At 34.2% G+C, this 21,606-nt stretch overlaps 1 protein-coding gene across 1 annotated transcript in view; it reads left to right on the top strand.

Annotated features, from left to right (window-relative positions):
* LOC133330823 (carbonic anhydrase-related protein 10) overlaps positions 1 to 21,606 on the top strand; it is a gene marked incomplete at its 5' end in the record, with an annotated part of 89,627 nt that overhangs the window by 16,962 nt on the left and 51,059 nt on the right. Inside the window, 2 exons of the mRNA XM_061539233.1 lie at positions 12,142 to 12,278; positions 15,897 to 16,109. Of these exons, the coding sequence (XP_061395217.1) occupies positions 12,142 to 12,278; positions 15,897 to 16,109 (350 nt within the window). The remainder of the gene's footprint in view (positions 1 to 12,141; positions 12,279 to 15,896; positions 16,110 to 21,606) is intronic.

The following is a 21,606-nucleotide window of genomic DNA, read 5'->3' on the forward strand; positions in this document are numbered from 1 at the left end:
TTAGTGTCTGTGGAGTTTTTTTTAATCGATTTAGATTTATGTAATATTTATTCGATTGAGACAAAATCTTGCGCTTTGTACGGAGTTAGGTCTATATAAACGTATGCGAAGTTTTGTTGAAATCAGATCAGATTTAGGTATAGCTCCCATATATAGTTTCGTCCGATTTTATGCAAATGGTGCAGCGAATAGCAAATGGTATATGCTACGGTTACTCAATTAGGTCTAGATTTATACATATTTCCACATACATTTTTTTGCTCGATTTTTTTCAAATGGTACACAATTTTTTCATAGATTTCAGAATGAAATGTATATGGGCGTTTTAATTCTTTCAAGTATCTATGTACATCACACATTTAGTTTCGCCAGTTCCATTCCAATGGTCCTCTGAAGATTATATGTATGTTCCACATACAGAATATTGTATATATTAGAATCTCTTGTATGTATCCAAATGGTGAAGGGTATCATATAGTCGGCCCGTCCGACTTTTGAACTTTCCTTACTGGTTTTTATATGAACTATAGGACTTTGTTTAACATGCTTCGGAGTATCCGATTTGGGCCAAAGAGGTATCTTCATAATGCCGGTCTCATAGAATTCCTGCTCTCTATTTGCATAAAACTCTAGTAGTCGATTTTCACAATCCTCCCTAAATACCAATTTTTATAATTAAAGAAATTTTGCAATGCAAGAAAAATATGATAATCGCTTGGTGCCAAGTCCGGACTGTATGGCGGATGTATTAAAACTTCCCAACCATGATCCTATCTTCAAACGGTTCAATTGTTAACAGTAAAAATCAGAAAAAAAATTCCAGTCCAACCAAATGCATAGCAGAATCTTCCTGTTTGTTAGTCTTGGTTTGGCGACCGTTTGAGGTGTTTTACCGCTCTTTGACCACGATCGTTTTCGTACAGGGTTATTGTATGTGATCCATTTCTCACATCAAATCATCATACGTTTAAGAAATGGGTCTATCTCATTCCGTTTGGCCAAGGCTTCGTAGATGGAAATTTGATTTTTAGCTCCTGGTCGATGTTACGACTGCTAACATGCCGGTCAACTTCGACCATTTCCCCGATTTTATTTTCTTTTTTTGTTAATCTCATGCCATTGTAAATCCCCTATTTTCGTAGAGATTGCATAGCTGCGACAGAAGAGATTACTGAAATAATTCCTAATGAGATTTAGAGTAACATTTGCTGCTGCATGTATCCCTGCTGTGTTTACGTAAAATAATTTCCACAGCGGAAGAAAGTGACTACATCTATGGGAAGCTAGTCTGCCAGACAACATCCTCAGCTATTCGCTGCGTCTACTGGTGATATAATATATTGTGTATTTAAGGTGTGCATTTTAACAGCACAAATATCCGACGATGGTATCACAAGCTATCTAAACTATGCATTTGGGTGACATTTTCCGCCATGCTATGACGTCAATTCAATTGCAATGGTTGAGAAATTAGTATTTGTGATATTACCGAGTATGTGTTGTTACTCATCCTTAAGGAATCGGTAATTTTTGTAGAAATGTAGAAACATATAAGGAAGTGTGGTGCAGCGTTAAGGTATGATTCGTACGATAGAGACAGTTAATTTATATTAATCTGGAAAATATTAAACAGAATGAATGAATGAATGGGTGGGCTCTATATATGTGATTTTTTTATGTAGAAAACTTGGTAACGAGAAACTGTAATATAAAACAAAATCAGGCATGAGGGCCTATTATTACTTTTTTTACATAGATAGAAATTAAGCCTAAAGCCCAAAATATCAAGCGAATCGTAAAAATGCATTTATATGAGGGCTAGACCCCGATTGATGTACCGATTGATTTTAGGTTTTTTGGAATGTCCACCTCATGTTGAAGGATATAAAAGTTCGGACCCATTGAATTTAAAATAATTATACACTTCACCACACTATGGTACAGGTTATTATGTCTTTGTGCATATGTTTGTAACAGGCAAAAGGTAACGAGATAGACACATGGTTCCTTTTGAGAATATGCATAGAATCACTTTCTGAGTCGATTTATGCATGTCCGTCCGTCTGTCCGTCTGTAGATGTTAAATTGTAAACAAAGTACAAGTCGCATTTATGATCCGATTTAGATGAAATTTAGCACAAGTCACTTATTTGGCCCAAGGACGAACCCTATTGAAATTGGGAAAAATCGGTTCAGATTTAGATATGGCTCCCATACATATTTTCGTCTGATTTTATGTAAATGGTGCACCAAAGTCCCTATATATCCTTCGATTTGCACGAAATTTGGCATAGTATTCTGAATTAAGTCTAGAACGGCGTGTGTTAAATTTCCTGAAAATCGGTTCAGATTTAGATATATCTCCCATATATATTTTCGTCCGATAGGTCAACAAAGACCCTATATATCCTTCGATTTGCACGAAATTTGGCATAACATTCTGAGTTAAGTCTAGAATTTTGACGATTTGCTCGAAATTTGGATTTATAAGTTAATGAAGAACTCAAAATATCGCCGAGGGTATAGTTGGAAATACAGTAAAACAAGTAAAAACCTTACGGGGTTTTACTTGTTTACTGTATTTCTTTGCTTTTTACAATATGTGTTACCTTGGAATAAAATTTCAAATTGTTTTCATTTTCGGTATATTTTCGAAAGAAAAAGAAAATTTTTGTATTCAATTTTTCAAAAAAAAAAAAAAAAAAATCATTAAAAAAACGTTTTCCAAATTACCATGGTTGATGCAATTTTCAATGGCCTTTTAGTCGGATCATCTGGATATGCTCTGAGTTTGGTTGCTCCCGCAAAACATCCGTTCATTTTCACCGCCTGTGCAGTGGGATTGTATCATGGCGTTTTCGGCCTATATGCCAATATCATCGAAGGGCGTAGTAACAACCAAAAATTTTTAGATCCACCATCGGCCGAAGACAGTTTCATGCGTAAAGCTCAACATATAACACAATGCTGTGTGGATATAATGACGGTGCCGCTGATAAATATCGATCTCTATATGCTATCTGAACAGTCCTCTTCCCTGGCATTGGGACATGCATTATTTGTGGTGCCCTTGGTTTTCGATTTAACTTTCAAGATATTCGATAATGAAGATGGCGAAGATAGTGCCACGGAGACGCTTAAAGAACTATCGATTTTGGGCAATGTGGTCTCCTTGGTATTTTTATCGGTCAATGAAAATAATCTCACCTATGGATTAATGGCAATGTCTGCTCTACTGGCTCAATTTGGTTCTAACGCTATGGAGAATATGCTACGCGGATCGGGCGCAAATATTGCATTGATGGGTTATTCATTGTTGTTATCATTAATTCCCGAAGCTGTTGCAAAATCGTGAAGTGTTAGAAATTAAAGATTATTAACATTTTTGTATGAAAATTAGAAAAAAGGTGAAATATATAGTATGCCGATACTTTTTAGATAATGGTTTTTTAATTATCGGTTTTACTTTATAGATGATAAACTGAAGCAATTCAAGAATAAATGGCAACAAGGATTAAAAAAATATTCTCCCTTAAACTTATCAAGTGAGTAATATTTCAGTTTAATGGGGAGTCCTTAATGAGAATTGAACATCGGCGATTATAGATCTTGGGTATTATTTCGACACATTGTTTGTTCTAGGCTGATAATATGAAAGAATTTTTTTACGTCCCTTAGGTAATGCAAAAATTTTTATGACGAGATAGCTATGTCCGATCATCTGTCTATCTGTTGAAATCATGATTGAACTAACAATATTTAAGATTGAGATTTGAAATTTTGAACATACTTTGCAACTACCTCTAAGATGTTTTGGTAAAACTAGTAAAAGTGTTAGTCGGTATTGCCGACAGATATGAACCCTCAGACTATGATTTGCGGAGGTCTATGGAATTACACACAGGTTTTATTATCGCTTTATATTGTTCATCAAATCGATTCGATTAAAATTACATTTACAAGTTTATAAAATGTTGACCCTTTGGGAAAGGCACCAGAAGAGGACTGGTCACACCTTCAGACTTGCTTGGAGAAAATAATTATGCAAAATGTGGTTCAGATCGGGCACTACTTTCGTCTAATATTAGATTTTGAAATATATTGAAAAAGTAGACCATCTGTTGGGAGGTATCAGAAGGATTGGACCAATAGGTCTCATCATCGGACATGATATGGGCTTGATAATAATAATAATATTTGGGTTCAAATTGGACATTACATTCGCCTGATATTGATTTTATAAATGTTGACCATTTGTGGGTGAGGTATGGAAAGGAGTGGACCAATGGGTCCCATCTTCGGACTTGATATAGTCATAAGGCTGAGGGTTAAAAAATATAGGTCCTCCATTTTTGGAATATCACCCATATACCCACACGGTACCCCAACATTCACTATTTTGGAAACACTTCTCCATCGAATTTGCTGTAAATTGGTACTTTGGGTTTTCATTGTTTAGCAATTCTTCCCACCAGATATCTGTCAATATTGGTTCAATTTTTTTCCTTACCCCCATAATTGTATAATCGACACTGTACTGTACGGTCGTGTTTGTGTTTCGCTCCTATAAATTTACAATTTTTTCGCCTCGTCGCAGCAAAAGCATCATATAATCTGCGCCATTGATCTCTCACAGTTTCGCCAACATTGTGTGCTATCGAGTATTCGCATTTCTTTGTGATGTTAAGCAGTTAGAAATACAAAACAAAAACCAATATTGATAAATTTTACCATTCCCTTTTATGGTATCATTCGTAAATAACATAAATAGAAGTGCTCTCATTATCTTTAGTTGCTGTTGAACCTACCTGTTCATATACAAGTACGTACGTCATCTCGCATTCTGTTTTTCGTTTATCGTACCTGTTCACTGGCTTGAACTTGTGAACCTGTTATCTTCCCTGCTATCGTTGCGGTGTGTGTCCTGGATTGACTAACCTGTTTACATCACCCTGTTTCACTACATCAACTACATTACCCTGTTTCACTACAACACCCTGTTTTTGCTGTATCAACCTGAATAAAACCCTGTTACACCGTTTCCATCGCAAATAAATTTTACGTTGTTTCAAATTTTACAACTTTTTTCTGTACGTCATATTGTAAAAATATATTACTGTAATGGCGTGTTTAAATAAAAATTGCAAAATAAAATCAGACGAAAGAATGATAACATGCTGGTTATGTCACGAAAATTGCCATCTTAAATGTAGTGACATTTCTGGACTTGTTGCGGATGCAATTTCGAACAACAAGGGACTTCACTGGTGCTGTGTGGATTGCAGAAAAATTGGAGTGAGCTTTTACCGATTTTTCCAATCTCAAAAACAAACTTTTCTGCAGATTCTAGAAGATTCAGCTAAACTCTCTAATCGAATAAGTGATTACGGTAAATTATTTGAAAATTATAAGCTGTTAGAGAATATGAATTCACCACAATCATCTCCGAAGCGTCGAAAATCAACTAGGAATGCAAACAAAGAAAAACGCTCTGAAAATAACTATAGTACATCATTATCAAACACCCCTTCCGTGCCAATGCTTGATTCTACTTCCTACAATTCATCACCTATACCTAATCTTCCTTCATCCAATCCCCCTACGTCAAATAATCCAATTAGTTCATACAGTACTTCCGTTAATGATGTACCTCCTACCAGGCTTGAACGCCTAACAAACCATGTTCCTGAATCAGTCGCCAATCCTTCTTCGCCTTATAACGTAACCCCTGTTGAGGTTATCCTTACTGCCGTCCCGCCAAAAAGAAGCATTTTCATTTCAAGACTTCCAGCGGATACCACTACTGAGACAATTGACCGTTACATCACATCTAAAATTGGAAAATTTAATGATATTAACATACATAAATTCAATTTTTCGCAACAACGCTCAATTGCATCATTCAAAATTACAACCTCTGATGAAATGTATACTCGTCTTATTGATCCTGAGTTCTGGCCGAAACATACTATAGTTCGTGAATACGTATATAGAGAAAGACAAATGCCTGATAATAATGGTTACATTCATCAAAACTCTGTTAACTTTTCAAAAAACTAAGCACTTTTTGTAATGATACATTATCTATAGCCTATCAAAACGTCCGCGGAATTCGATCTAAAATATCGAAATTGTATGTTGACAGTTTTACCTTTGATCATCATATCTTAGTAATGACTGAGACCTGGTTAAATGAACGTATTTTAAACTCGGAAATTCTGTCAAATAAATACAATATCTTTAGACGTGACCGTGTAAGCAACGGCGGTGGAGTGCTCATAGCTGTCTCCAATATATTTTCATGCCAATTACTGGATCTTGATTCTTCCCTTGATATTGAGTTCATTGCTGTCGAAGTAAAAAACAATTTGAAAAAAATGTTTATAACATGCTCATATATTCCTCCATCATCACCGCAAATAATTTATGAAAAGCATACCCATGCATTAAAAGCAGTTTTACAAAAAACTAAGCCAGAGGATCTAATTTGTATACTTGGCGATTTTAATATACCAAACATGTTGTGGAATTTTTTACCTGGGGATAAATACCTGCTGCCCGAAAATATACACAAATTTTATGAATTATTCTTCGATACACTTTTTGATCTTGGTATTTTTCAAATAAATTGTATCCGTAACACCTATAATAAGTTATTGGACCTGATATTTGTAAATCAAGTGGATGATTGTTACATTCAACGAATTGATCCGTTAACATTTCCCGAAGACCAGCACCATCCAACTATCAAAATTAATGTTTCGTTTCCTACTGGAAACCAAATCATACCCGGGACTCAAAGTGAGAAATCCTTATGTTTTTCGAAAACAAACTTTGAGCAGTTACGTGAACTTATGCATAACACAGACTGGGATATCCTTTTGTCTAGCGCTTACGATTTAAATGGTGCTATCGATATTTTTTACAAAAAGCTATACGATTTTATTGATATCAGCGTACCGAAATATGTAATTAAGAAGCTTTCTGGGCCACCATGGAACTCTATAGCTTTGGCAAAGGCTAAAATTGTGAAAAATAAACAATATAAGAAATATAAAAAAACAGGATCTTCCACTGACTACGGAAGATATTCTGTAGCACGGTCTGAATATACTACTATGAATAATATTTGCTATTCAAATTATCTGACAAAACTCAAAAACAACTTTAAACAGAATCCGAAGTCCTTCTTCAAATTTGTCAATTCGAAGCGCAAATCCACCGATTTTCCACCAAATTTAAAGTACGATGATGCTGAATCCTGTGATATAAATGTTATATCTAACATGTTTGCAGACTTCTTCAGTACAACATATTCTACTAAAACATTTAGCGGCAACAACTACCCTTTCGAAATTAATACTAATCAATCAATATCTATTTCACTATTAAACAGCTCTATGGTTTTAAATGGATTGAAAACTTTAAAGTATAGCTATGATTTTGGACCAGATAATATCCCGAGTTGCATCCTAAGGAAGTGTGCCGATGCTTTTGTTTATCCTCTTACCATACTGTTCAATGCTTCCATAACTCAAGCTGTTTTTCCTGAGGTTTGGAAAACATCGTATATCATTCCACTCTTTAAAAACGGAAATAAATCGGATGTGGCCAATTACCGAGGAATAGCAAAATTAAGCGTGATTCCAAAGCTTTTTGAAAAACTGATTACTGAAAACCTTATCCATTGCATTAGTTCTATTGTTTCACCCTATCAGCATGGATTTCAGAGGAAGTGTTCTACAACAACAAACCTCATTCAGTTCACTACAGTTATAAATCGAGGATTTCTTCAAGGAAAGCAAACTGATGTAATTTACACAGATTTCAGCAAGGCATTCGATAAAGTTAATCATAAATTATTACGATTAAAACTTAAAAACATTGGATTTACAAATAGAAGTTCCGAATGGATTTTTTCATATCTACAAAATAGAACACAAAAAGTATGTTTTAAAAACGCAATTTCGAAGAGTATTATGGTTTCTTCTGGAGTCCCACAAGGAAGTCATCTAGGACCAATCCTATTTTCTTTATTTATAAATGATCTACCTTCATCTATAAAATTTTCAAATATTTTGATGTATGCCGACGATGTGAAAATATTTCTTAGCATTTCGGAGATATGTAAGAATCAGCTGCTTCAAAATGATTTGAATTCGTTTGTTAACTGGTGCAACATTAATCTTATGGAAATTAATTATTCGAAATGCAAACTTATGAGATTCACAAGAAAAAAATTATTGGATACTAGTTACACCCTCGGTGATTATTCTCTGGAAAAAGTTAATACATTTGTTGATCTTGGAGTTGTATTGGATTGTAAACTTAACTTTAAATCTCATATTTCTGTTTCTATAAACAAAGCAAAATCAGTTCTTGGTTTTGTGAAACGTTGGAGTAAAGAGTTTAAGGATCCTTATGTTTCAAAAAATTTATACATGTCAATTGTTCGCCCAATTTTGGAATACTCTTCGGTCATATGGGATCCAATTTATAAAACACACAGCGACCGCATCGAGTCTGTTCAAAAACAATTCCTACTTTTCTGTCTACGAAGTTTGAACTTTTCATATGATAATCTTCCACCATACACTGATAGACTCTCACTGATTAAGCTGCCAACTCTGGAAAGCCGTAGAAAAATGCTAAATGTCTCATTTCTTTATAATGTGATTATGGGTGATATTTCTGCTGGCTTTCTTGTTAACAACATAAATTTCAATGTTCCTCAACGTACTACCCGCCACTATGCACCACTAGCAATTCAATTCTCCAGGATGAGCTATGCAAACGCTGATCCTTTAACAAGAATTTCAAAAGATTTTAACGCGTTTTATAATTTTATCGATTTTACAATGGATATTAATACTATAAAAAGTAAAATAATAATGTTTTTAAATTCTTAATTTTAATTATACAATTATTAGTTATGTACATATATAGTCTGTAAGGAATTATCCATAGACTAATAGATTAAATAAATAAATAAATAAAGACATCTCCAAAATTTGGTTTTCTGGGACTTTGGGCACCAAGTTGGTGTAATTTTTTATTTAAGACTTCCATAGGTTACCAAAAACTACCAATATTGTCCCAAGTTGAAATGTAGCAGCCCTCATATAACGGATCCGCCCATTATTTGGTATTTTGGAGATTTCGCGTTTTTAAACTGAATTGGATATAAATTTGATATTTCGGTTTCTCAAATATTCATTCCAAAAATTATAACGGTACTCCACATTATTCACTATTTTAGAGATTTTGGTCACATTTATCAATCCTTTTGCTGTAATTTTGTATTTTGGGTTCTCATGCGGTAGGAAACCTCTCTACCAAAAACTATCAATATTACCCCAAATTTTCGGGATAGTCCCTCTATATTACAGTATCCTAAATATTTGGTATCTGAAGAATTCGGGATATATTTTTCAACCGAATAGGTTCTAATTTAATATTTTCAATTCTTATCGGGTGTCAAATTTTTCGACCAAAAATTTTCAATATAGGTTAATGTTTTGGTATAGTCCCATATAACTGTATCCCCCAATTTTGGTACTTTGACAATTCAGGCATATATTGCACCGAGTTTGGCTGTAATTATATATTTTTTGCTCATAGGTAGACAATTTTTTCCTATTAAGAATTACCTAAATCGGTCCATGAATGTTCGACATTTCTGGATTTCTGGCATGCTTATGAACCAAGTTTACTCGTATGTGATATTTTGGGTTGTATCTACAACAAGTATAAATCACTTTTTGTTAATAAGCAGCACTTCATACGTACGTATTTTGATGGCCACTTTCGTCTGTGATAATATGTTAGCATTACCAAATGGCTGCAAGTTAGCATTCCGGGCCTTGGAGGTTAAAAAACATCTTCACAAACAATTTTTCAATATAATTCTATGTTTCTATACATCCTAACTGAGATGTATGTTGTTGAGAATTTCGTTTTCTACTGGCAGCAATTAACTAGGGCATAGCCCCTCTAATAAAACGTCCTTTTAATTATAGGCATAAGGAATGTACATCTCATGGAGTGAGGTATAAAAACTTCGGCCTGGCTAAAATATTTTTAATTTTTTTAATTCGTCATACTTATTCTAATATCTCCCAATTCAGACTACCTTCCATTTGCATTCATTGTATCTTCTCCCCAAAAAATATTTGAAAAAAATCAGCAAATTCAATTGACGATTATTTAAAACAATTTATATGAAAGTCACAAAAGTAATTTAAGCGAATACAAAGTATCGGAAATCTTTATCAGATTTCAATCGCAAAAAAATCTACACTAGTACCTCGAAGCCTATGCAAACATTTATTTTTCCAATTATATTGTCATCGATTGGTGTGAAAAGTTCTCGTTGTTGTTACACTCATTCTCCTTCTTTTCTCTGTTCATCTTCTTTCACTTTGGGAGCCATTATAGTGTCAAAGCACTTAAATACAGTGCCGCCATCAAACAAAGACCGATAGATCGACAGACAGACTGGCATCGAGGTGACAGGGCAAATGTCTACGCGAGTCTGGGGACACATTTGCATGTAAAATATCCATATCCGAGCTAACAGAGTGGAAAGAACGTGATTTGATTTTAAAGATTCTGTTCGGAAACGACACACACACACACGTTTACTCATTGCAGCCTCCGAGTGTGAGTGTGGTGGAATGTACCGATGAAGTACCGATGCGATAAAAAAAAATTAATAAGCTATGGAGTGGAAGAGTGTTAGCGGCAGCAGTCATTGGGGTTACTCAGTCGAGACAACTACGCCAATAAGCAGTACATGTATCTTCGGCGAACATGTCTATGTGAGAAACAAACTTTAAGAAAAACAAATCTGAAGTATGTAGAACAAAATGAACTTAAAAATGTGTAGTGGAAACAAGATAAAAAAAGTCCGCTAAGCCGAAAATTTTACACCCTGCATCTTGTGGTTAGTGGTTATTCCCAATTCCTTTAATAGGTAAGGTCCCTATAAAATATGGAATAATATATGGAGTGAAAAAAAATTTAAAGGTAGATTTTTAGACTTTTCGATTTTCTGATTTTGAATGAAAAGTCGAATTTTCGATCTTTCAATATTGACGACCCTCTTCAAAATCGATTTTCGACAAATGCAAAATCGACTAAAAATCAGATTTTGTATATGAATTGTTATCAATCGATAAAAAAGGGTGGGATGTATATTTTTTTTTTTTGGGTAATTTGGGGCTTGTGATAATAAACCAATTATTTATGAAAAATCGAAAGTCGATTTTGAAAAGTCGACTTTGCGATTTCCTCAAAGGTCAAAAAAGGTGACTTATAGACTTTTGAATACAAAAAGTCGGTTAATAGATTTGTCGAAAGTAGATTTACTTGTCCCAAATTTCGATTTGTTGCACACGGAACGATAAATTACATATACCCACGATCTCACGGTGGAGGATATAATAGATATGGTGACCTCACCACTCTGTCATGTGAAATACGCTAATGGCATTTGAAGAATGCCACAAAAGGACGAGCAAAAAAAAAATAGAAAAATGAACGTAGGACTAAACATAAAAACACAATCTAGTTAAAGGCGAAGAGGAAGGACCCAGCAGGGAATAGAAACGGAAATTGTATTTGTAATTTTTTTGGAGTAAAAGACCCACCTCCTTACTCTGGGAAACATTGTTGTTTCTATTATTTGTTTCACTTGTCTGTCTTTCTTTTAAAATCTCTGATATCAAACATTGCATTGTCAATAGACAATGGGCAACACAACAACAACGATGACAGGCAAAGTGATTGTTAATGATGTCATCCTTGTTGTTGTCGCTGAGTTGCAGCGATGTACAACATTCTTTGGTAGGGTACATTTTTGAAAGCCAACTCATGTAGCCACTTGTTGAAGCATATTATTTAGATCCTATGGAATTTCGTTAGATATATTTACATGTACGATGTCGTCGTTTTTGTTTTACTACATTTGTAAGGAGGTTGTTTTTGCCATTGTTTTGCAATGGAACGTGATTTATCATTAAGTGGACATTGATGTCATGTATGGAGTGTATAATATGTGATTTTTAGTATTCTTTTGTTTCATCTTCGTAATTATCTATGCTTTTATTCACTTATATCTTTTTCTTTGTTCTGTTTTAGGTCCAGCCTTTTGGGGATTAATCAATCCCGAATGGTCTTTGTGCAACAAAGGACGAAGACAATCGCCTGTAAATTTAGAACCTCAACGCTTACTTTTTGATCCTAATTTAAGGCCTTTACATGTAGATAAACATAGGGTAAGTATATTAGCAATATGATTAAAAATTATCAAATATAGACATAAGTAGCGAAAATAGTCATTATTAATGAATAAATATTAAATAACATCGACATTAATAATATATTTACATTTGCCCATAAACAAATTATTAACTTTGAAGTCCATACCTACAACTTTTTTACATTGATTGCAATACCAATACCATTCCGGGCTCTTAGAGTGTGCCACATAAGTTACAGGAAATAAGTAATTTATATCCATATTTCAATAAATATCTCACATAAAGGTGGTGGTACAGATCCCATATAAATGTAATTTTATTGTCCTAGACGCACTTTTCCAACAAAGTGGTTGCAATTTCTTACTCCAGCTTCCTAGGGGTTAAATATTTTCATTGCAGGAAATGTAAAATATAAGTCAATGATTCGACTAGTCCTCATTCAGGAACTAGGGGTCTGCAAGTTGGCAGCACGTTTTCATAGAGAATAAAAAATGTCCAAACAGAATCTTTACAATAACATAACATCAATATTAAATCCCAAACCGTTTTTAGATATTTGTAGTGCCTGTCTTACGTTGGAGGGTATAAAAACGTAAGTCCGCTCGAGCATAACGACGTTTTCAAAAGTGGTTTTAAAGCTCATAAGTCATTTGTATACTATTTTAGGCAAATCTGGGAGTCATAGTCATTCGTATATTTATGTAGTTTCATATGAGATATACAAAGGAGAGGACCAGTGGCGATATTAAAAGCCATTGTGGGTTAATTAAATTAAATACTCCGCTGAATTTTCATCAAATTGTTAACTATTATGTGTTCACTCTTAGTACTAACATTCTTATTATCGATCATGATTTATCTTGGTATACAATGAGATATACAAGAGTGAGAGGACCAGTCGGGCGATATTTCGCGAGTAAAAAAGCCATTGTCGAAAAAGTGGTTTTAATAAGTCAAAATTTCAGTTGACCTAAGAATACTGTGAATGAAAAATTATACGTCATTTGAATTTTAAGCAAATCATCATAATTGTTTGAGTACTATTATGTATTTACTTGTGCGATATACAAACGAGAGGAAGTATAACGAAAAAAAAACCATTCTCAATTAAATTGAATACTCATGAATTTTATAAAATTGGTATCTAATTATGTGTACAATAGTGGACTAACATTCTCTGCATCGATCATGATTTATCTTGGGATTAATTAAAACAATTTTCATAGTGGTCGTTAATCCACCCGAATTGGCGGCAGTTTTGTTTTTGTATTTCTTAGTGGATAAGAAGCGATTTCGAAAAAATAGCGAAATAAGTGTAACTGTAACTTTTAGGTATAACTGTCATACCTTCAGATTATCGGTATTTTGAACCTTTTTGGACTCGCATTCGAACCTAATTGATTTGAGTTCTGATTAATGTATTACTCTAACAGACAACAGGTTCCGCTTATAGACACTTCGTTGGACAACGCGACTATGCTCCTAAAAACAACTAATATGAAGCTTTTCTTGCATATTAACACTAGATTGCCGACTGTCTGTCATTTTACCGTTTTTCAATTTCAAGCATAAAAACAATTGTGTAAATTATGACACAGCTTATTAAAATTTGGTGACTTTTTGTACAACGATGTGTGTTAGTTTATTAATCATAGTAGATGCTTCTCCCCCTCTTGCATTTTTCGTATACACAAGTGCTATATACCTATATTGCCTAAAATCGGTCATTTTGACGTCTTGTGAAATATAAGCTATAGGAAAATAAAATAAATTCCAGTCTTTCTAGTGTTAAAGAATTCGAATGTCAAATTAAAACCAATCCCAACTATGGGCTAGATATCCCATTTTTTCCATAATTAGAACAGTGGATGTGTGAAATAAATACATATCAAATATAAGGGCTTCAGTCCGATCTGATTACGAATCTGCATGAAAAAACGTTAATATTCAAGAGGATGGATCGATAGTACTAATCATACAGTGGTACTGAGTATTATGTATTTGTGCATATGTTTGTAACAGGCAAAAAGAAACGAGATAGACATATGGTTTCTTTTGAGAATATGCATAGAATAAATTCTAAGTCGATTTATGCATGCCCGTCCATCCGTCCGTCCGTCTATCTGTCTGTCCATGTTAAATTGTAAACAAAGTACAGGTCGCATTTATGATCCGAATTGGATGAAATTTGGCACAGCTATTTATTTGAGCGTACTGAATTAAGTCTAGAACGATGACTGTTATGATTCGATTCAGATTTAGATATAGCTCCATATATATTTTGATATTTTAGATAAAAATAGGGCACTAAAGTCACTATATATTTGCCCGATTTAAAAAACGAAATTTAGTACAGCATACTAAATTAAGTCTAGAACGATGTGTGTTGTTTCGTGAAAATCGTGATATAGCTCCCATATATTTACGTCCGATTTAATGTAAATGGTGCACCAAAGTCCCTATATATCTTTCGATTTCACGAAATTTGGCAAGCGTAATGAATTAGGCCTAGAATGATGTGTGTTAAGTTTCGTGAAAATGTGAATTCAGATTTAGATATAGCTCCCATATATTTTCGTCCGATTTAAGGTAAATGGTGTACCAGAGCCCCTTAATATTTTTCGGATTGCACGAAATTTGGCACAGCGTAATGTATTAGGTCTAGATTGATGTGTGTTAAATCTGAAATGTTCAGATTTAGATATAGCTTCTATATCTGACCAAATGAAAAATTTAGTATCGGTTGCAGAATGATATGTTTAAAGATCCAATTTCATGGTCCTTTAAAAAATGCGACGTTGTTAAGATTCATCTCTTGAATATACCCAAAGTGGTGAAGGGTATCATATAGTTGTACCGCCAATTTAATTTTTTTTTGTTTTAAATTTTTGCATTTTCATATTAAACTGTGCAGCACTTAAGTATGTATAGAAATTGCGGTATATAGAGCGGCATCCATGATACAAATGAAAGTTTCCTGAGCTTTGTAGTGTATATCAATCTGTCATTCAAGGGAAATCTTAGTATCACCCTCTATAGACAATCCATATTTCATGTCGTAATGTTTTTTTTCCTGTCAATCCGACTCATGAAATCGATCGAAAATGGATTGTCTACAGAGGGTGTTATAAATATTTCCCTTGATCCAATATGACAGCTTGATATACACTCCAGAGCTCAGGAAACTTTCATCCTTTTCATCAGAGAAAATTGTCTCAAAAAGGCACATCGAATTTTATTTAGCAGCTGCATACCTTATGAGACTATTTGACTTCCTAGACAAAGATTAAAAGATATGAAATTCAGTGTGAGTGAATAATTATTCCATATGCAGAAAATTTAATGCCAATTACTGACAGACTAGCAACAGAATTATTACTGGCACTGTTGTCTGTTGTTACCCTATCCAATCAAATCTGTCATAAATAATTTAATTATCTTCATATCTGCCCTCTTCTAGTGCAATTAATCCATATCCTCTTCAAATTAAATCCTTCTGCTGTTATATAATATTTAATTAAATCTTAATTTCCTTTCATTAAATTGCCTCGCAAATAAACTTATTTCCCTTTACCCCATTTTTAACACATATTTAATTTTCCTTTTTTCTCTTTCTCTCCCGTTCCATTTCAGATAAGTGGTTTAATCACAAACACCGGACACAGTGTCATTTTCACAGCGGGCAACGACACAGTTGCCAATTATGATGGCATGCAGACGCCCGTCAATATCACAGGTGGTCCGCTGTCATATCGATATCGATTTCACGAAATTCACATACACTACGGGCTGCATGATCAATTCGGTTCGGAGCATAGTGTTGATGGTTATACATTTCCTGCAGAGGTAAGTTATCTCTTTTTTATTGTATTATTTTATTTCGTAAGCAATGTCATTGTTTCATTCTATTCCAAGGCAAACACCGCCCTTTATTGTTTGTTCGAAGTAAACAATTTGCAGGATTATTAAGTGATTTTTTTGCTATTGCATTCCGTTTCCTTTATGTCAGAGAGAGAAAAAAATTTAATTTTCATAAAACAAAGCAAAGAAATCATTTATTTGTACACGTTTGTAATATTGTTGGTTGAGTAAATATTTCACTTCCCCCATTTCATTCTATTTTTGTCCTCTGTACGTTTACAAACACGTATACAATTTGTCTCACACCACAAATCCGGTTACGGTTTGCAAACCATACAATTGTGAAAGTGTGTGTTAGAGTGCGTGTAATTATGATGAATAGAGTGTCTATGTTGCAGAGGTGGAAAACCTTATGCAACAAATATTAACAAAAAAGTGTAATGGTTTTCGAAGTAGATAGTCCATGGAACTAAGTCCTACGTATTTATACGGAAGTTTTATAAGGCCTTCCATTTATATAATGTTTATATTTTTTGGACTAGCTACAAAGAATTTTATTTTTGTATAAGGGCGCTACAAATATTCGTTTAAAAAATCTTCGCCTCTAAGGAAAGAAATATTCGTTTAAAAAATCTTCGCCTCTAAGGAAAGAAATATTCGTTTAAAAAATCTTCGCCTCTAAGGAAAGAAATATTCGTTTTAAAAATCTACGCCTCTAAAGCAAGTAATATTCTTTAAAAAATCTACGCCTCTAGGGCAAGAAATATTCTTTAAAAAAATCTACGTCTCTAAGGCAAGAAATATTCGTTTAAAAAATATACGCCTATTGGGCAAGAAATATTCGTTTAAAAAATCTACGCCTCTAAGGCAAGAAATATTCTTTATAAAATCTACGTCTCTAAGGCATGAAATATTCTTTAAAAAAATCTACGCCTCTAAGACAAGGGCAAGAAGTAATCTTTAACAAGTGAAAAAGCGTTAAGTTCGACCGGGCCGATAGATACCCTCCCTATAGATACCCTCCACCATAGATATACTGACAAGTACTTGAAATGAAAATATAGGGAAAATACCAAAAAGTGGACCTATACCAACATTTCTGCACACTAATTTGGTAACCGTAATACAAACTTGGACCAAATCCGTTTCAGAAAATGTTGATTTCATCCAAATTTTGCCCATCTTATGATTTCTTCCAAACTTAGTTCAAGTTCGAAGATGGGGAATATCGGTCCACTCCTTCTGGTACCTCCCACACAGGGACTAGGCCTAAATGCGTGTTATAGTTCATTATCGAACCTTACGTTCTAATTTTTTATCTCGATAACTTTTTTAATTATAAAATATTATCAGATAACTATTTTAATAAAAACAAGTGAATAAGCGTTAAGTTCGGCCGGGCCGAACTTTGGATACCCTCCACCATAGATATACTGACAGGTACTAGAAATTAAAATATAGGGAACATACCAAAAAGTGGACCTATACCGATATTTCTATGTCTTGATTTAGATTAGGCGAGTTTACTTGCGGCAAGTCTTTGTTTGTAGGAGAGAGGGGCAAGGGGTATAGAAATGAAAAAAAATTGCTCGTACCGACAATTTTCTGGCAATTCGTTTTGTGTATTTCGTATTTGTTGACATTTTATATATATTTAAATGTGAAAAAACAACAAATAAAAAAATATCTTGGAAACCGAATTGCCTTGTATAGACGCATGGAGCAAGTTCAAAAGAGAACGATAAAAATTGCCGCAAGGAAACTCGCCTAATATAAATCAGGACTATGTAAACTATAATACAAATTTCAGAAGTGTTTAATGAATAATTATACCATCAGCCTTATAGCTAATGAGGGTGTATACAATTTACACCGTGAAAATGTGCCTCATCGAAATATTGGTTCTAGACCCCATGTTTCTTTGGACCAAATCCGTTTCAGTAAATTTACATTTCATCCAAACTTTGCCAATCTTATTATTTCTTCCAAACTTAGTTCAAATTCGAAGATGGGGAATATCGGTCCACACCTTCTAGTACCTCCCACACAGGGGCTAGGTTTAAATACGGGTTATAGTTCATATATAGTTCATTATCGAACCTTACGTTCTAGTTTTTTATCTCGATATCCTCCACAGGTGATATAGTTACAACAGAGTCATAGAACCAAACCCAAAACGCGGAACAAATTGCATAACTATTTTAATATAAAAGAGGGGTTATATGGGGACTACCCCAAAAAGGGCGTGCATATTATTTTTTTTTTTTTTTTTGTAGAGAAATTTGTTACCATATTCGACTACAAAATACCAAATTTCAGCGAATTCGGTTGAAAAACGTGCTCAAGAACCTCAAAATAGCGAAAATTGGGGGTACCCTTATATGGGGGCTACCAGAAAAATTGGACCTATATTTATAATTTTTGGTGGAGATATTTGGCACCCAATAGGAACCAAATGTACCAAATTTCAGCGAAATCTGATGAAAAACGCGCTCAAGAACCCCAAAATACCGACATTTGGGGGTACCCTTATATGGGGGCTATTCGAAAAAATGGACCTATATTCATAATTTTTTGTGGAGAGATTTTTGTACCTATTAAGAACACAAAATACTAAATTACAGCTAATTCGGCGGAAAAATACGTTAAAAACCCCCAAAATACTGAAAATTAGGAGGTACCGTTATATGGGGGCTACCAGAAAAAGTTTACCTATATTTATAATTTTTTGTGGAGACATTGAGTACCCAATAAGAACCCAATGTACCAAATTTCAGCGAATTTGGTTGAAAAACGCGCTCAAGAACCCCAAAATACCGAAAATATGGGGGTACCCTTATATGGGAGTTATGCCTAAACGTGGACCGATAAAGCCCATCTTCGAACTTGACCTGCCTGCAGACAAAAGACGACTCTATGCAAAATTTTGGCGATCTATCTCAATTCGTTTAGACGCTAGAGTGATTACAACAGACAGACAGACGGACATGGCTAGATTGTCATAGAATTTTACGCAGATCAAGACTATATATACTTTATAGGGTCGGAAATGATTATTTCGATGAGTTACAAACGGAAAAACAAAATTAATATACCCTCCATACTATGGACTACATACTATGTGGACTACCCCAAAAAGGGGGCGAATATTAATAATTTTTGGTAGATAGATATATAAAATTGCAGCAAATTTGGTTGAAAAACGCGCTCAAGAACCCCAAAATACCGAAAATTGGGAGTACCCTTATATGGGGGCTATCCGAAAAAATTGACCTATATTCATAATTTGTTGTAGAGAGATTTGGTGCCCAATAAGAACTCAAAGTACCAAATTTCAGCGAATTCGGTCGAAAAATGAGTACCGTTATATGGGGACTACCAGAAAAAGTGGACCCATATTTATAATTTTTAGTGAAGTAATTTAGTACCCAAAAAGAAACCAATGTACAAAATTTCACCGAATTCAGTTATAAAACGCACCCAAGAACCCAAAAGTACCGAAAATTGGGGATACGCTTATATGGGGGTTATCCTATATTGACCTATATTTATAATTTTTAGTGGAGAGATTTGCTACCCAATAAGAATTCAACGTACCAAATTTCAGCGAATTCGGTTGAAAAATGCGATAAAAACCCCAAAAATACCGAAAATTGGGGGGTACCCTTATATGGGAGCTACGCCTAAACGTGGACCGATGTAGCCCATCATCGAACTTGACCTGCCTGCAGACAAAAAAATGTTGGCGATCTATCTCAATTCGTTTAGACGCTAGAGTGATTACAACAGATAGACGGACATGTTTAAATCGGCATTCTTTATAGGGTCGGAAATGATTATTTCGATGCGTTACAAACTGAAAAACAAAACTAATAGACCCTCCATACTATGGTGGAGGCTATAAAAATACTATGGTGGAGGGTATAAAAATATTCTTTAAAAAATATACGCTTATTGGGCGAGAAATATTTTTTAAAAAATCAATGCCATATTTTACAAAAATTGGAAATTTTGAGAACCATTGGTCCCTCTAAAAATGTTTAGTGACACCCTGGTTGACCATTTCAGTTTGATATTTATGTTAACCTCACATTTCGTAACAAATATCATTATATATGACTACTTCAATAAACAAATAAAGAAACAACAACAACAAAACAAAATGAAACAATTCCAAGTGCAAATATACACGTATACTTACACTTGTATCTACACGTATACGTGTGTGCGTGTGTACATTTTGTTTATATGTCTTTTTGTGTCAAATGTCAGACAGTCGACGATGAGTGTGAGTTCTGCTACGTTTTGTTCTACAAACTGACATTGTGACATTTGCTGTCGTCAATACAATGGAGGAGAGCTTAAAATCGGTAGCCCATGTCGAGCCCCCGGACGACCCGTAAATACTTGACAATGTTTGAATTGAATCTGCGTTAGCTTTTCATTGACTCGACTAACAACTTAGTTAGAATGAATGGCGGGGTCGTGGAATGTTACGCGCTTTGGCAGTGAATTGTTGCTCTACACCATGCCATGACATGTTTATGATTTTTTTCTGTTGCTGTTCTGCTTTTAGATTTCTAGGTTAAATATTTATTTAGACAAACGAACCAAAGAATAACGGTAGAATGCGAATGTGAAAATGTCTGTAGGAAAGGAAGTTTATTTGAACGGTAAATGACAGCACCCCCTCACCTTACTCTTTTAACAATATGTTCCTCTCCCTCCCTATCCTGGTAACGAGTTATTTGTTATATGGCAGGAGTAAAAATCGTAAGTGTTATAATAAACGTTGAGTGATTTATTTACACATTCCACTCGTAAATCAAACATAGAGGAATGTAAGAATTATTATTGTCATTATTGTTATTAGTAGACAAGTGGAAGAAAGAAAATATTGTTCGGCATACGAGAAATTTGAAGTGTATTTGGAATTGTTCGCAATGTGAATGAGTGAAGTGGGTGTGTGTGCTAACGTCTTTCCCTTTTTCGTCTTCCAAATTTAATAAGTTTGGGACAGAAAGTTCGTGCCTGATTAAATATTGACTTTCATCATAATTGTGAGCCAAAAACAAGTGGATGGAGAACATCTTATTTTGAGCACTTTTGTTTTCGGGCTTTAATATATCATTTCATAAAGTGAATTTTTGTGTGATATATTTCATTTATATAACACTGCAATTGTTTTTAGCAATTGATGAAATAAATTATGAATGTAACTGTGGTAATGGTTTCGGGAATAAGGAAGTTATTGAATTTCTATTTATTTGGAAGGAAATTTATTGTTTAGACGGTTTATAATATGGTAAATGATACTGAATGAAAGGGGAAAGATTGACATTTTTAACGCACTCAGCACGTTTTGTCGTACCACCATGTTTATAAATATGGATGTTTATTGAGATATACCCTTTCCTTTCGTACCATCATGTGTTGTGTTGTTATTGTTAAGAGCGGGAGAAAGGAAAACACAAAGGACTTG

This window comes from Musca vetustissima, unplaced genomic scaffold (genome assembly GCF_032173495.1).
Source record: "Musca vetustissima isolate MV318-11 ecotype Yass unplaced genomic scaffold, APGP_CSIRO_Mvet_v1 utg1600, whole genome shotgun sequence".
In the NCBI taxonomy this organism is placed as follows: domain Eukaryota; kingdom Metazoa; phylum Arthropoda; class Insecta; order Diptera; family Muscidae; genus Musca; species Musca vetustissima.